Here is a 15,772-nt window from a genome sequence, read left to right as displayed (position 1 = left end):
TCGATTTCCTGTTGCTGGGGACTTACTTTAATTTTTATCAAGGGCTCGGTCTTACGTCTAGCCCCCAGCAAATAGAGCCCCTGACACCCCTAATCCTCCTTGAATATTTTCTCATCCTGCAGCCGCTTTCTGCATTCCCTTCTCATATGACCCTTCCTCCCACAATAATAACACCCTACGTCCTTTCTCCTTGTTCCTTCCACCCCGGGTCTTGGGTCCGTTTTGTGAGTCGATCTAATCCCACCTCCACGTTGTCCTTCCCGAGCCACTGCTACCATCACCTTTGCCTGCTTCTTAAACCTCTCGTCTTTCCTTCTGACAAACACCTTCTGTGCCTCCCTCAATAACTCATCCAAACCTCTGTTCTGCCAATCATCTATCTTCTCAATTTTTCTTTTAATATCTTCCCATGCGTTTGCTACAAATTGCATTTTCAGCAGGGCCTGCCCCTCCTGAGTGTCTACATTCAGACTGGAATACATTTGGAGACTCTTTCGTAGTCTCTCTAACCATTTAGTGGGCGACTCATCTGCTTCTTGATATTCCTTGAAAGCTTTATTAATTCTTCCTCTCTATTCTTCCTCCCTCGGTAGCCACCCCCCTTTTCTTTTAAAGGGTATAAATTTACCCTAGTGTCGGCCACCATCCACAGACCGGCATATTCACTTTCTTCCAAATTAAATGGTTCCTTTGAGTTAACATAAATGTTTAGCGCCTGACATATCCAATCCTCAAATGATCCAAAACCAGGCCAATACAGATGGTCTCCTCGAATCTGTTTTCCGCCCCAGACCTCTATGCAATAATGGATCATTTTTACCTTATCCTTTCCCTGCCTAGAGGGAAAGTTATCCCAGTGTTTCAACATCAGCCCTAGGGGACTATCGGGCGGTATTTGGGGCAATTTCACATGGGGCCCCTCTCCCATGGGCTCAAAGGGCTTGCTTTTCCTTTGTCCCATCTTCTGAGGCACTCACACACACACACCAACCGCTCCCCTCGTTTGGGGCTCGCTCCCTCGCGGGCTACGAGAAACGCACTACTAGAGGGTCCGCACTCACTTCGCCCTGGCAGGACGTCTCATACATCGTGCCCCAGGATACCCAACCCAAACCGAACGGATTCCCGGCCTATACTCACGCGTCCTGCGTCTTCGTTCGGAGCTTCGTGCACAAAGATTACAGGGTTACCGGTTCTCCTTTGCTCAGTGTTCAATTTAGGTTCGTCGGTCGAGACAGAAGCGACCTGAGGGCTGCAGGGGCCGCCGGCTGGCGGGGCGCCTCCCCAATGCAGCTGCAGGCCACAATGTAGTCGCGATCCGAGTCAAGGCACCAAATTGTGATAGGTAGAGACACGGACAATTTAAAGTGTCAAAATCCAATGCGAATTTTATTATATTAGCAAGCGAACAAGAGCAAAGGCAGCGCTGGGCGGCCGGGGAGTCTGCGCTCCGCCAACGGCTCGCGCCTTCCCGCCTCGTGTAAGCACATTATATACAGTCTCATTTCCTGCATTCGCGATGTCGCAATCAGGGCGATACTCTGCGCATGTTCCTTCTGTTGCTGGGGGGTCTTTCTCTGCCTCCTGGTGGTCGTAAGGATGAAGGCTGGAGGTCTTCCTCGTTGCCCTGTGGGTGGACTTATGCAAGAATGTGATTACTCAACCCCCTCAGCTGCGGGTCCTGTTGACTTTGCCGGATGTCCTTCGGTTGGGCTATCAAGCCTTGCGGGCACAGAAATCTTCCATCCATACCTTCCCATACAGGTTTAATGAACAAAGCACAATATGTTACTTATTACACCGACCGTCCACCTTCATGTCTCTGCTGATAACAGCAAAGGAAGAGGTAGATACTGGGGCAATTTGAGAGAGGACCCCCTCCCCAAAAGGAAGGCAATCCTAAATACACCCCAAGCTTTAGGGAGCCAGCCCAGAACAGCAGAAAATAAAGTTAAAATGAACTCTTTCGCATTCCGCCAGCCCCCAGCCGGCAGCACACCGAGCGCCTCGGGGCTCCGGAGGGAAGGGAAGACAAAGAGCGGGATAAAAGAAAATGGATGCATCCCCGGGGTGCTGGGCAGCGTCCCGGGTGCCTCGTCCCCGCAGCTCCCCCCGCCCGGACTCCAGCCCTCGGCGCCGTTACCTGCTGCCCCGCACCGGGGCTGGCGCCGCCAGGGCGGCCGGGACGCCGCGGGCCCCCCCCGGGCCCGGCGGGCTGAGGTAGTGCGGGCCGAGCGCCCCCCCCACAGCCCCCCCCATCTCCACGAGCCGAGGTGGTGCGGCCCGCGTTCCCCCCCCCTCCACGGGCTGAGGTGGTGCGGCCCGGAGCGCTCACGTGACCGGGTGTTGCTGCGTCGCCTGGCAACGGGAACACGGGAACATGGCGCAGACGGCGGCGGGTGAGTGCGGGGCTGGGCCGCGGCCGGGCCTTGAACCGCCCGGCCCTCGGCCGCCCGGCCTCCCCGGCCCCGCGGGTGCCCGTGCCCAGCCCCGCGGCGGCCTGCAGCTGGCGGGCCCCGGGGAGCCGGGCTGGTTCTCACTCTTCCCTCCGCTCTGGTTGCAGGCACAGGCCATCCCCAGCCCAGCAATATGGAGGAGGCCGCCGGTGCCGCAGCAGAGGGCTCTGGGGTGGAATCCGGCTCCGCTGCGCGGGATATCGTCCGAGTTCCGTCACCTCTTGCTATGGAGGTGATTTCCTTCAGAACGTTCGCGGGGCAGCATGGTGTTCCTACGCTCTCCTTGCAGAGTGATGGCTTCGTGGAAGCAGTTTCAATAGGGAGAAGTAAAACAAGGGAGCGGTTGTTGAAGTCTTGCCCTGTCTATTAAAAAAACCAAGTTAAATGTAGTTGTAGTTCTGTGTGTCAGCAGCGTCCTGAAGCATGTGCTTCTCACTCAGCTCCCAGATGGCTGTAGGCATGTTAAACGGGAGCTTGCCCCCATCTCACAGACACACGTACGGGGGCTGTGTTCGAGGTTGGTGGTGCTAAGTTTTTTTTGTCTGTTGGTACTGCACGATATTTGAATTTGGCAAATGATGGTACGGGATAAAACAGTGTCTCTTTAAAAAGAAGATAATAGTTTGGCTACGTGTAGCACCAGCTGGAGGACTAAAATCCCTAAGGGCATTTTTTTAAAAAATAGACGTGAGCCAGAGACACATCTGAAATTAAAAGTGGTGTGTAGAATTTTTGTCAGGATCTTTACCGTCTTCATGCTGCCTGGGTGACTGTTTTTGTGAACGAGATTAAACTTCAAAATTAAACTCCCATGACAAAAAGCAGTTGTTACAGCACCGTAGCATGAGCATTAAACCAAATGCACAACCTGCTGTAACGCTGCTATTCTGCTTTTTGCCTGTGTGTGTGCTAGGCAGTAGAGGCGGAGAATGGGAGCGACAGTGAAGAAGAAGGGTCCGTTCCTCTGCAGGACCAAAAAGAGACATTTCCCCCAGCAGAAAGAGGAGCTACAGAGCTGTTTGTTAGTTCTGCAGAGGTGAGACACTAATAACACACACAATCTTATTCACAGAAGGCATGGCCGGTATTTGTAATTTCAAATTCTCCTGGGGCGGTTTTGTTGCTGCCAACACAAACCCGACCAGAACTGAACAGAGAGAAGCTAACTGGTCAGGCACAAAGTCTACAAAAGCTGTGACAGAGCTGGAGAGGTTCCTCTGTCGTGCTGCATGTGGGTAAAGGTGGTTTTTGAATCGGCAGAGGCACAGCTTTGCCAGTGTATCTGTGGGCTGAGTTTAGAACAAGGCCCTCTTGCCGATTCTGTGTCTGCATCGTTCTTGTCTCGTGGTGACAGAAACAAGCAGATTGTCAGGGCAGACTGAAAAGCTGTTTCAGGTGGTGGATTTTACGTTTCAGAAAAAATCCCCTGAGACTTTCTTGGACAAAGTCGAATTAGACAGTTGTCCTCCTGCGTTGGGTGACATGGAGCAGCCAGTAACCGAGAGAGAAAACCCTCCCCTTCCTTCAGGAGCTCCTCAGCAGGTGTCTGCGTGGTCAGCGGAGCGGAACAGCTGCACAGAGTCAGGTATCCTTCAGTCCCTTGCTAACAGTACAACACTCCATACCACCTGTCAAGCACAGTTTCTAGTTTTCTCCCTTTCTCATCATTGTTAGTCCAACTGGAGGCACAACGCTTTGAAATCTAAGCATTTTCTTTGTCTTTTTCTTCTCTTTTTTTTTTTTTTTTTTTTTTTCTTGGGGGGTGGGGTCCAGGTGACATTGGAGAACCCATTTCTCTCTGCTCAGAGACTGCCTTTGAGCAGTTGGATCAGCTCACCAGTGAGCATGGTGACCAAAGGCGGGAACAGGCATGCCAGCAGCGTGGAGCTGAGGGGCACGAAATGAGTGGAAGAAGTGAAGAAACCGTAGAAGAAACAGAGCTGGTTGTCTTGGATCTAGAACATGTGAGAAGTCCTCCAATCTTGTCGTTCTTCTTCGCAGACCTGCTGGTTTTATTTGTATGAAATACACAAGGTAGATTGTCAGCAGCGGCTCAGCCATAGGCTGAAACCACGTGTTTAAAACAGGCTTTTGCAGCAGTACTGACTCCTGAGCGTGTCTGCTCCCTCAGGGTTAACCCCAAACGGGAGGCTCAGGAGGGAGCCGTGTGGTGGGTAAATCTGATACTCCTCAGTGCTCCTGAAAGAGAAGTACTGTCAGCAAGAGCGAGCGGATGGGCTCTCAGAGGCAGCTCTTCTGATGTGTTTCTGACTTTCAGATATCCTCAGTAGTGGCTTTCTGCTGTCAACAAATACCCACTGTGTAACTCCTCTCACTCGTTACAGTGAGCGTAGCTAAAGGAAGAATGCAAGGGTCTGTGGCAGAAAATACGCTGTGTTATTTAACAGCGGGGGCAGCAGTAAGGTTTCTTCATAATTTCTTTACACAAGTACGTTGACTTGTATCAATGTCATACTTCTTGACAGCCTCTGATGAGAAGATTCCAGGCTGCCCTGAAGAGTCACCTCACTAAGCAGATGGAAAAAGTGAGCCTAGAGCTTCAGGAACTGGTACGTGGCATTCTTACTTTGCCTTCCCGCAGCAGCCCACCCCTGCCCGAGCTGAAGCCAGGTAACTGGTTTCCTCTTGTGTTTGCAGAGGGCAGCAGCGAAGAAGGGGCAAGCAGAGAGGGAAGAGCTTGGGCTGGTTCTTTACGGAGCGCAGCAGCAGCTGGCCCGCCTGCAGCTGGAACTGGAGAAGAGCCACGACCGCCGTTCTCAGGTGGCCGCAGCACGTCAGCAGCTGGAGGAGGAGCTGGAGGGCCTCAGGCTTACTTACAAGCAAATGTGTCAGAACACACACGATGAACGCCAGAAAGGTGACCGAGGCAGCCCTTGCCAGGTTTCCTGGCTCTAGTACTGTGTGGAGAAAGGGATTTATTTGAATCCAAGTCAAGCATTGGATTGAAAAATACAGTAACATTGATCAGGAATAAGGCACTCGCTGAAACCTTTCACAGGTATTCCTGGTTGTTTCTAAGACCGTGTGGCTACCTTGTACTTCTAAGAAGGTCTTTAGGACTAAAACTGTTCCGGGCAGATGGGCTGCTCTGTGACTTAGAAGGAGGAAGATCCTGTCGCTCTGTTACGTTTGCCTGTGTCTCTGTAAGGGTGTGACGAGATCGCAAAGGTCGTGGGTCGTGAGGGGCACGCGGGAGCCTGAGAGTGCCATCCATGTGGGAACCCGTCCCAGCCAAAGAAATGGACTTGACTCATGCTGGTTGTGCTGCAGGCCTGTGGGTAGGGGACAGGAAAACAACTGTGATGGCGAGGGTAGCTCAGCGTAGGATAAACTGCCTAGAAAGGTTTGGCAGGTTGCTGAAAAAAATAGAGAAGCGTTCAACAGACTGAGAAAGAGACAGTTCTGTTTTGGGGCAGAGGAGTGGAGTCACAGCCTCCTGAGGCCGCCCCTTCTTTGATCTCCTGGGCTTCTGAGTGCTGGGAAGCAATGAATTGCTTACCAAGATATTAGCTGTGCTTGTGGAGCTGTACTCCAAAGCCGATGCAAATTCACATTTCAGGGGGGCTGATTTGGCTGGTCAGTGTGCGAATTTGGCTTTGGGTGCTTCTGTGTTTCTTTCCCTTTTACCTCTGTTTAAAGTGTGTCTTACAAACATACTTTTCTGTAAATATTTTTCCCCCTGCCTCCCCAGTCTCTGCAATGCAGACCCAGGTTGAAAACTTGGCCTTGCACCTCTTCTACGTGCAGAACACGGACCATATGCACCATAATATTTTACTAACGAAACGGTCGACAAAGAGGGCTGAGCTGGAGAAGGCCCAAGCTGACGTGGAAAAGAAAAAACAGGTATCAAGTAAAACTCTCTTCTTTCAAATAAATAAATGAATTCAGGTGACAGCTAGCGGCGAGTCTCGGAGGACGTGCTGCCTTGGCAGAAGGAAGGCTGTAGTGAATATACAGACACCATGGAAGGTGCGTGGGGATATTTTCCCCAAATAATTGAAAATGAGAAGAATCCCCACCACCAAGATAGTGGCATGTACTGAACAGAATTTTTTTATGAGCCTTATAATAGGAAGTAGTAATCAGTAGTGATCACTCTTCACGCAGGCAACGGGGGTGTGGGGGCAGAAAGATATTTAGCAAAGAAGTATCGTATGTTGAAGTCTGGAGAATTGCTCTGAGTCCCAAGGAAGAGCGAACTTGGAAGGTGAACTGAGCGGTCGGTGTGCTGGAGCTCCCTCTGCTGCCTCCTGCTTGCAGCAGGACACCAACTAATTACTGTTGATGCAGAATTGCGGGCAAACGGTTGAGATGGAATGGGTTTAGATGGTTTTTAACAAAGGATTTTAAACCATAAATTATCAAGATTCCCAGCTGCTGGAGAGGTGGCGCAATGTAACCCATGCTGGCAGGGATGAATGCTGCTTCAGATCTGAAGGACCAATTTCCTACTGTGGGTGGAACGATAAAAACCAGCAAAGAAGGTTTTGTTCTCTTGAAAATTGTCACTGCTGCATTCAGGAGTCGTTTGGATAGGAATGGAAGAGTTTCAGTAGGAATCAAAGCTAACTAAATTCATTTTCAGCCCAAGTTATTGCTGTAGAATTTAGTTGGTTAAGCCTGAGATTATGTTACTCATCCTGAGCTGTTTGGCTCTGCCTCTCTAGGATCTTCTGGTAGACCGCTTGACCCGGAAAGCCTACGAGCTGCAGGAACAGATTGCTCTGTTCGAAGCTCAGTTTGTGGCTCAGGCAGAGGACACAAAAGTAACTCGGCAAGCAGCAAATGAGGTAGGAGAATGCTTTTTTTTTGCTTCTGGTTAATATTTCCCTCTGGAAGGACCGACCCCGTTGGCTCATGCTCACGTGGTAGCTACAGTGTAGGACAGAGTTGTATGATCAGTTCCTGTTTGGAGGAATGAAGACTTTTTTGTTTTGGTTTGGTTTGGTTTGTTTTTCCCTTTGTCCTCAAGAATTGCCTATAAATCACTTCCTCCCCCACCCTCTCTGCATTTTTTTCCTTGCAGACCTATGCTCTGTGGTCGGGGGTGACCATAAACCAGAGGCACGTTAGCTGAAGCTGTTCCTGCCCAGCGTATTATGAACACACACACAAAAAAGGCATTGTAACGTGAATTTGGTTTCCCAGCCTAGTACAGATTTATCCTGTCTACAAATCCTCTCTCCCCCAGGCTTGTATGGAGGTTCAGGCTATTAACATGGAGAAAAAGCGACTGATGAACCACTGGAATAGCAGCTTGGCGGGAATGAAGCAGAGAGATGAGGCCTATATCGCCACCCAAGCGCTGCTGAGGTACGGTGTCTGAGAACAGTCCCAGGAGGGACCTCACACGGGTTGGACGGGAGGGATGCTGAAAGGGGCAGTGCGTCTCCAGTTTATTGCTGCGCGTGCAGGGTATGTCAAGCAGAACAAGTTTGCTGCTCTGAAGCATGTAGTAAGGTTAAAGGATAGGAAGCACAGTTCTTCGTCACTATTCTGTATCCAAAACACAACTCTCCCCCAAAATGCGTGGGGTTTTTAAAGCTGTTTAGAGTTTTTCTGTTCATATTTTAGTCCTTTAGAAGAGTTCCTTCACCTTTGCAACATCTCTCAATCCAAAGAGCTAGACTTCAAGAGGGATTTTACCTGTCGCTCTCAGTTAGGGTTTTGTGATGCCTTCAGAAATCATCAGGAAAACCGTCCTGTTGTTGCCAAAGGAAGCGCTTATTTGCTCTGGAGTCAGCCTGGCTGATTGCCTGCAATGTGCTTTGATGGTGGCATCCTGGTAAGAGTGGGGGGTGGGGACAGGACTGAAAGCGGGAATTAATTTTCCTACGTACGTTTGCTTTTCAGTCTTCTGTCTCCATCCATCTTCTGATGACTCTGCACTGTCACAGCAGGGTGGCCTTTGTAAAGATCTTCCTCCTTGGTCTGTTGTCGCTGCAGTAGCGTGTTTGAAAAGAGGAATTTGTAGATGACTGTTCAGCGCGTGAGTCTACCCCTGTGGTGATTTTCCATCCTCTTTGCCTCTCCAGCAAGTACAGACATGACCTCAAGTCCCTAGAAACGGACATCCATGGCTGTAGGAAGTCAATCAGGAAGGAGGAGGAGAAGAATGAGTTGCTTGTCGCCATCCTGAGCCGTTCACAGAACGATGCCAACATGACAAAGAAGCTGATTGCCCGGTGCCTTTCCAGGCAGGAGGCCTTGAAGGTGGAATCTGGCACCTACGCTCGCGTTCTCCACGAGACAGAGCAGGCCCTCAACAGGACCAGGATGGTGAGGAGAGTTACTTGGAAGAAGAACCTTTCAAATCAGACACAGATGTTTAATCCCCTTCCCCAAACAGTTGTAGTGACCCTGTCTCCTGTCTTTCCTGCGTTTAGGATCAAGCTGCTTGTCTGAATCAGTTGCTGTCCATCAGTAAGGACATAGAGAAAGGAACTGATGCCAAAGTGCAGATGGAGAACGAAATCATGGCAAAGCTTCAGGACCAGATGGTGTCCAGCAAAGCCACAAAGCACTTCTCGCAGCTGGCTGCAAAGCTCCGTAGGAGAAAAACAGACCTGGTGTGTTATCTCTTCCGTTTGGGAGGGCGGGGGAAGGAAACCGCCCTGAGCGGTGTTTCTCAAGTGTGTTTCGTCCGCACCTTCGTTCTGCTTTTCAGATCTGCAGTTGAAGGTCTGCTGAGTTTGTGACTTCAGTTTGGTTCTTCCAGTGCTCTTATTGTGGGATTCTGGTGTACGCGAGAGGGTTTGGCCAAAAAGGCCTTGACACATAATGTACTGTTCTTTCTTTACTTAAAAAATGGGACAGAACGATGAATTCTGTGAGTTTTTACCATAAAGTAGTACCAGTTCTTATGTATTGGAGGAAGACAGTGGATATGTAGTACTGCTGTACTCCACATTGAACTAACCTGTATCTCTGTCCGGCATCATGGAATGCGATACAGGCCTGCTCTCGTTCCTGAGTGAGGATTACAGCCCGAGGAACAATCGAACCAGACCCACAGTTCTTTGTGGCACGATCAGTTGCTCTCTTTGGGAGTGTGTAACTGGAACAGATAGAAAAACGAGAAGATCCAGCGTAGTGTTTGTGGTGTTGAGTTGTGTGGGCTGGCACTAACAAGGCACCCACACCTCTGTATTTCTGCGGGTTACTTCAGCCTGGCCCTGGGATTTTTAAATCGGGGGCATTATCTTGAGCAAGAGGAAGAGTTCCAGGGCTGGCTTCCGTTGTGAGAGAGGGGCCCCCCGCCCCCTTCCCACAGGCACACCAACAAGCGGACACTCGCGTTGTCTCCCATCAGCACCTGCGGTGCACGGCTGGATGTAGCCAGAGAGTCGTGGCCGCTGGCGGCGCGGGGGCAGCAGAAGTCACCCGGCTGCATTCGCGCTGCGCTCAACAGGCACCCGCCTTTCTGGCTGCTGCGGTGGTGGTTCGGTGAGGGACGTGCTTGTCGGGTGTGGTGGAGAATGTCCTGCTCCGGTGAGCCGGGCAGCTGGAGACACCCAGGCAGGGCAGGTAAGTGCAGAGGTGATGAGCGCGGCCTCTTAAAGGCTTTGGGATGTTCGGGCTCCTTCATGCTCTTCAGCAGCCTTATGGCAGAGGTAAATGTTGGTATCTCCGTCAGGAGATGGAGAAACAAAGGTACAGAGCGGGTAAGTGGCTGGCTCGCAGCTTGTGGCACAGACCTGGGAGGAGAATCTAAATCCCCTGACTCCTGTGCCTCGGGAAGCGGGCGTTCCAAATCAATGGGCTGCTGCTGCTGACAGTAATTTGTTTTCTGTCTGTTGGCGTTCCTAGGAGCTGCATTTTTCCAAGGTTGAGAATGATGTGGCCCAGGTTATTCTGAATGCAACTCATACCAGCTGCAGGCTGACAGTTCTCCAAAACACACTTTGTCAGCTGGACAAGGAAGTAAAAAATACCCGTGACCTGATCAGCTGCAGGGAAAGCGAGATTGCAAGGTGCAGTCTCCTGACCGAGAACAGGCAAGCGGTGCTCAGCCAGTACAACAAGAGGTTGGAGAAGATTCTTGCGCGGCAGGGGGTATGTACATTCCCATTTCAGTCCCAGGCTTGATTTTATTCTTTGTGGTGACCACAGGTGCCCCTGATAAATGTAGCTGTGTAAGTGCTGAGTAGTTAAAACTTTCAGGCATCAGTATAGAGGTTTAAAAGCTGCACTAGTTAATGTAAATGTTTACGTCTGTCAAACAGCTCTTAGTGCACGGGGGGGAGGAGCTGGCATGAGGGAATTGTGAAATGAGGGTGTGCCCAGCACAGATTTCTGCAGGGAGTTGTCTGTGCCTGATGAAAACGTTGAATGACATCAATACTCTGGGAGTAACTAGGGTCTCATCAGAAAACCTGCAAATCCTGACAAGGGGCGAATGGAGCAGGCGGGGTTATGTAGATCACTTGGTGCTTGGCCCCATTCAGCTGATAGATACCCAGGTCTGCCCCTGGCACCGTGAGCTGCAAGACCTTTATAGAGCCCAATGCAAGAATGAGTGCTGTGGCAGACTCTTGGACACCCAGATGTGCCTGTTGTAGGAGCTTAGGAGGCCCCTCTCGCCCCAGAGCCTGAGAGCTGTTCGGGCTTCCCTTGCATTTGTTCCCGTGAGGTCAGGAATGATTGGTCCCATCCAGCTCCTGGGAAATAGAGGCACAAAGGAAGTAACAGTATAGCTGAAGTATTCGGTAGGCATCTCAGCGGCTGGACCGGCCTTCTGCAAAAAGTGCTTCAGCAGCTTCTGCCTGATTAATCCCCAACCTTGCCCTCATCCAGGGTCAAGAACTGGGGCCACTGGAAATGGAGATCAACAAGCTGTCCAAGCAGATAGAAGAATATCACTCTGAGGTGATGACGCTACAAAAGCACTGGCTCAATCAGCAGCAAGAGCTGGTCAAGTTAACACACCAACGGGAGGAACAAGTAGCCTCCCTGGACACGTTAAAGAAACGGATCACAGTAATGCAGCAGAAGAAAGTGCGCAGGGAAAGTAGGTCATTCCCCAACTCTTTTTAAAACGTTCAGCTGTGAATGGAGGAAAAAGGGAGCGAGGGCTTACGGACGGGTGAGCCAGACCTTCACCAGAGAATGCGCCGTGCTCCTACGTCCGTGTGAGCAGTAACGCAGGCGGCCCCAGCGCTGCTCTGGGGCTACGAGCCAGGCACCTCTGCTGCTCTGCCTGGCGTTATTCCCTGTCCCGACTGATCCCGCTGCCTTAACGGGCACAACCGAACCGAAGTGGCCGTGTCACGTGCTACACTTCTTAAATAATGTTTGCAAGTAGTTGGTGGGTAAATGTCCCCACCACGATGGCGCTTCCCTTGGCTCAAACCAGCTCTTTTCCACAGCAGTCTCCTTCAAAACCGTATTTGGGTTTTGGGCTTGTGGAAAAACGGTTTGGCTGGGTACATGGGACGCAGGTGGCTCTGCAGGCAGCGTTGTCTGGTCTGATGGCAGTCTGTCACGCCTTGCCTGTGTTCCACCTGCTGCTTGTGGGAATTTTAAGACTTTTTTTTTTTTTTTCCTGTTCACCTGTAGATGAAATTCAGCAGGAAACAAAAGAGCAGAAAGACATCGAACGTCACATGAGGAACATGTCCAATGACTTGATAAAGCTGAATGTGTTGATCCACAAGAACAGCAGCAGCTTCGAGGAGCTGCAATATGGCAACACGATCACCGAGAACGAGTTTGTGCGCTCTCTCAAGGTACAGACATCTCATTTCCAGGTCTCAGCCTCCCGTGCAGATCGGAGGCAGACAGTGACCGTGTAAATCTTTCTTAGTCTGACCACGTTGTGTTGTCTGACAATGTTATGCTTCCCAAACCTAGGCAGCAGAAAAAGAGTCGGTTGAGATGCAGGAGAAGCACAGTCAGCTGACTGAGGAGAAGGAAAGACTCCTAAACAGCCTGGTGGAAGCAGAGTAGGTACCAGAGAGGTTCTTGCTTTGTGCCACCCTCTTTGAATGTAGGTGTCCATGTCACCTTTCCTCTCTGCTCATCGAACTGAACCAGCAACAGCAAATGTGCTTCTGTCCTTCTCGGAGAAGATGAAAGGAGTTTCATGGATTTTTGGGCGCAGAAGCTGAAAGGTGCTTTAGCTGTCTCTGCAAGCAGCGAGAGCCGTGAGGATGTCGGCTTTAACAGTTCCAGCAGGCTCGTGCTGGACGTTGCTGAGATCTGTATGGGGTGACTCTGCCTGCGCTCTCCTCCGCCAGTCACTCGGAGCGAGCGTGCTGCGCTGGGCAGCTCACTGGGGTCCACCAGCACCCAGCAGCCTGGGCACGCTTGTTGTTAGTCACCGTGCCACCACCGTGCCACGTTGTGGATGGCGGAGCTCCCTGTCTGGTTCCACGCTGCTCCTGGCTGCCCTTTTACGTGTCCCACGTGCAAACCCTCAGGTTCTGCTGCACCTTCAGCTCCATGTTCAGGACTGAGCTCGGGAGCGTGCTGCCACGCGTGCACAGGGAGCGAGCGTCCTCTCAGGCACTGACAAAGGTGCCGCTTTCCCTTTCTGTCACTGAAGGCATCAAATCCTGCTGTGGGAGAAGAAGATCCAGCTGACGAGAGAGATGCGTGCGGCGGTGGAGTCTGAGTCAGGGCACGGCGAGCTCCACGCCATGAGAACAGAGATTCACAGGATGCAGGTGAGCCCCGGGGGAGGAGCACTGGGGAGGGGAAGCTGCACACGATGGATTCAGCTTCGGCGTTGCTGAAGGCAGGAGATGAGAAACGGGCTGGGGAAGCAGCATTGCCAGGCCACAGCAATGTTGGAAATCGTACACCCTCCAGCTGGGCCGAATGAAATACATCCAGCGTGCGTGCTCTTCGTGCCTTCCTTGCGCCTGCCGTGTAATGGGCTGCAGCAGAGTCTAGAGACACCTGAGCGATCTATTTAAAACATAATATGTTTGCCACCTTATGCCGTGACCCCAATTTATAAGCAAAGGAATGTTGATGACTAAATATTGCATCATCTTAATCACTGGTTAGGGAAGCCTTCTGTCTTCTGGCAAAGCAACTCTTCCCTTTTGTTCCCAGGTTACTTTACTCTTCTGCTTTTCCTATTGCTAAGGAGTTCCAGTGAAACCTTTTGAAGATTACTTTAGACGAGTTGATAATCCAGCCCTTTGCTTTCCAGATCCACACAGGGCAAGCCGGGTTTGGGTTTAGAGCAAATTTGGCTTGCCAACGCTCACGTGTCACGTATGTCTGGTTTATGTGGAGGGGATGTGCCGCACAGAATCGGTTCGGTGCCGTTTGTGAACATTTGTTACTTTCAGCCTATTTCATATCTTGACACACGGCAGGTCCGCTACGGCCAGCTGATGAAGCAGCAGGAGAAGATGATTCGTGATATGGAGGCATCTGTTTCTCGCAGAGAGGTGATAGCGCTTTGTGGAGAGGGTCAGAACAAAAGAGACAAGAAGCTTGTCCCCAACAGCGTCTTCCACTGCAAGAAACAGGAGCTGAGAAAGAAGATCAGCAAAGCCCAGAAGGTGAGCGAGCAGAGCAGGGCTGCAGGAGTTCACCGGGGCTGTAAGGAGCACCAGGGTGGGCTGAGCGCAGACACGCGGGGTGTCGGGACACGGACGGGACAGGCTTTGGAGGCTCCTTAAAAAACCCCACAGGAGAGTTCTGGGGAGATGGCTGGGAGTGCAGCTGGACGAAGAACCACACTCTGCCCTTTCCTTCTCTTCCGTTTGCCAGAACGTTCAGGACTGCAACGCAACCCTCCTGGAGCTGGAGAGCGCCCAGGTGTCCCTCGGTGCCGCCTTCTCGGAAAAGCAGCAAGAACTGCGCAGGCTGGAGGCTGAGTGCGACGGCCTCGATGCAGACGCAGAAGCTCGTCGGAACAGGAAGCGACGGGTGAGCGGCTCCGCTCCCTGGAGCTCGCGAGCCCGACGGGACCGGCTGCTTTCTCCTGGTGCCGGCTCCCCATCTCCCTGTCTCGCCACCATCCTGAACTGAGTGTGCTTGGCATTTTAGCGGCACTTTAAGTTAACTGAGCACACCTTGAGGGCTCATGGGGGTCCTGAATTGGGGCTGCAGTTGTACTCTTAGCGAGGCAGCATTCACCTGGAGACATCAGCCTGAAGGACATGGTTTGTGTCTTGAAAATACCCGGTCACAGCTCTCCTCTGTGAGCGCTTTCTGGCTGCTCATATGTTACAGATTTGAGAGCCAGCTGAAGGTCTTGAATGGCCTCCTGCAAAGGTTGTAAGTTGGTCAAACTCTGTCCTGGCGAGAGTTGCCCTGTGCATGCAGGTATTTCTCTGGTTTATGGAATTCTGTGATGAACATTTAATTTTTTTTTTTTTTTCTATTAGCTGAGGTGTAGATGTGGTGCTTAGGGACACGGTTTAATGGTGGACTTGGCAGCGTTAGGTTCATGGTTGGACTCAATGATCTTAAAGGTCTCTTCCAACCTAACCACTTCTCTGGTTGTACCCGTTAGCAGCTGTTCTGCCGGTACAAAGGGGACTTGATAGCCCTGTCCCTCTTCAGAAGCCCTTCCCTTTCAGAATGTGATGGTTCCAGTACCGGTGACAAAAGTCACCTGCCTTTCTTAGTGCTTTTCTCTCTGCGGCCTGCTGTCAAAGCAATTTCTGTTGTTGCTTTCCTCAGAATCTTTTGGAGATCGTGTCCTACCAGACTCGCCGGAAGCACCTGCAGGCGCTGAAGGAAGGGACGTACACTCCCCTGTGCCGCACGGAGCAAGCCTGGAGAAATGAGCACCAGAAACTGCGCCACCGGCTCCAGACCATCGATGCCATCGTCCAGCAGATCCAGCAGGACCATCCCCAGCACTACCGGACTCTCCAGTGGCTCAGACAGTGCTTGGGCTCCAGGCTGGGCTCGCAGGAAGCCTGACTGCCACCAACCCCATCCATGTAACCCTCAGCTCTTGTTCTGCTGGAGCCTGCAGGCTTTGTAAATAAACAAATATCTAAAAACTAAGTCTGTGTAGCAGGTAGTGGTCACCAAAGCTGTAGCAGTGCAACTGATTTTTGTTTCCTTGGCTGCACAAGGGTGGCTTCATCCCTCCCCCTGGCCTGGGGCGCTGGGGGCAGCCGCCCCCTTCCCCTCCGGGCCCCCCCTCTCTCACCGCCTTTCCCTGCAGCTCCGGGAGGCGGAAGGCCCCGGCCCCGGCGGGGGAAGGCGCCCGCCCGCTCCCGGGGCCGGTCCCGCCCCGCAGACGCCTCCGTGCCGCGGGGCCGGTCCCGCCGCGCCTGCTGGGAGGCCGGGCCGGGCCGGCGGGGCCATGGCGG

General features: G+C 51.9%; 1 protein-coding gene across 1 annotated transcript; it reads left to right on the top strand.

Annotated features, from left to right (window-relative positions):
- Positions 1-2,589: 2,589 nt before the first annotated feature.
- LOC147412573 (coiled-coil domain-containing protein 40-like) lies at positions 2,590-15,461 on the top strand. The gene is made up of 18 exons (XM_086481221.1): positions 2,590-2,688; positions 3,873-4,041; positions 4,230-4,420; positions 4,943-5,026; positions 5,115-5,334; positions 6,169-6,323; positions 7,148-7,270; positions 7,672-7,793; positions 8,516-8,759; positions 8,867-9,049; positions 10,290-10,535; positions 11,277-11,490; positions 12,039-12,208; positions 12,333-12,424; positions 13,027-13,147; positions 13,811-13,999; positions 14,211-14,369; positions 15,129-15,461. Exons 1-18 carry the CDS (start codon positions 2,590-2,592, stop codon positions 15,372-15,374), a joined length of 3,027 nt encoding a protein of 1,008 aa, XP_086337347.1. The 3' UTR covers positions 15,375-15,461.
- Positions 15,462-15,772: the final 311 nt, after the last annotated feature.

This window comes from Leptosomus discolor, unplaced genomic scaffold (genome assembly GCF_034619465.1).
Source record: "Leptosomus discolor isolate bLepDis1 unplaced genomic scaffold, bLepDis1.hap2 HAP2_SCAFFOLD_112, whole genome shotgun sequence".
Classification (NCBI taxonomy): Eukaryota; Metazoa; Chordata; class Aves; order Leptosomiformes; family Leptosomidae; genus Leptosomus; species Leptosomus discolor.
Note: the sequence above shows the minus strand (reverse complement) of the source record. Positions and strands in the feature narration are given on the sequence as shown.

Coding starts and splice junctions, on each gene's coding strand:
- LOC147412573 (XM_086481221.1), top strand. CDS start 2,590: ATGGAGGAGGCCGCCGGTGCCGCAGCAGAGGGCTCTGGGGTGGAATCC. Junction 8,760..8,866: donor CCCTCAACAGGACCAGGATG/GTGAGGAGAGTT, acceptor TCCTGCGTTTAG/GATCAAGCTGCTTGTCTGAA. Junction 10,536..11,276: donor AGATTCTTGCGCGGCAGGGG/GTATGTACATTC, acceptor GCCCTCATCCAG/GGTCAAGAACTGGGGCCACT.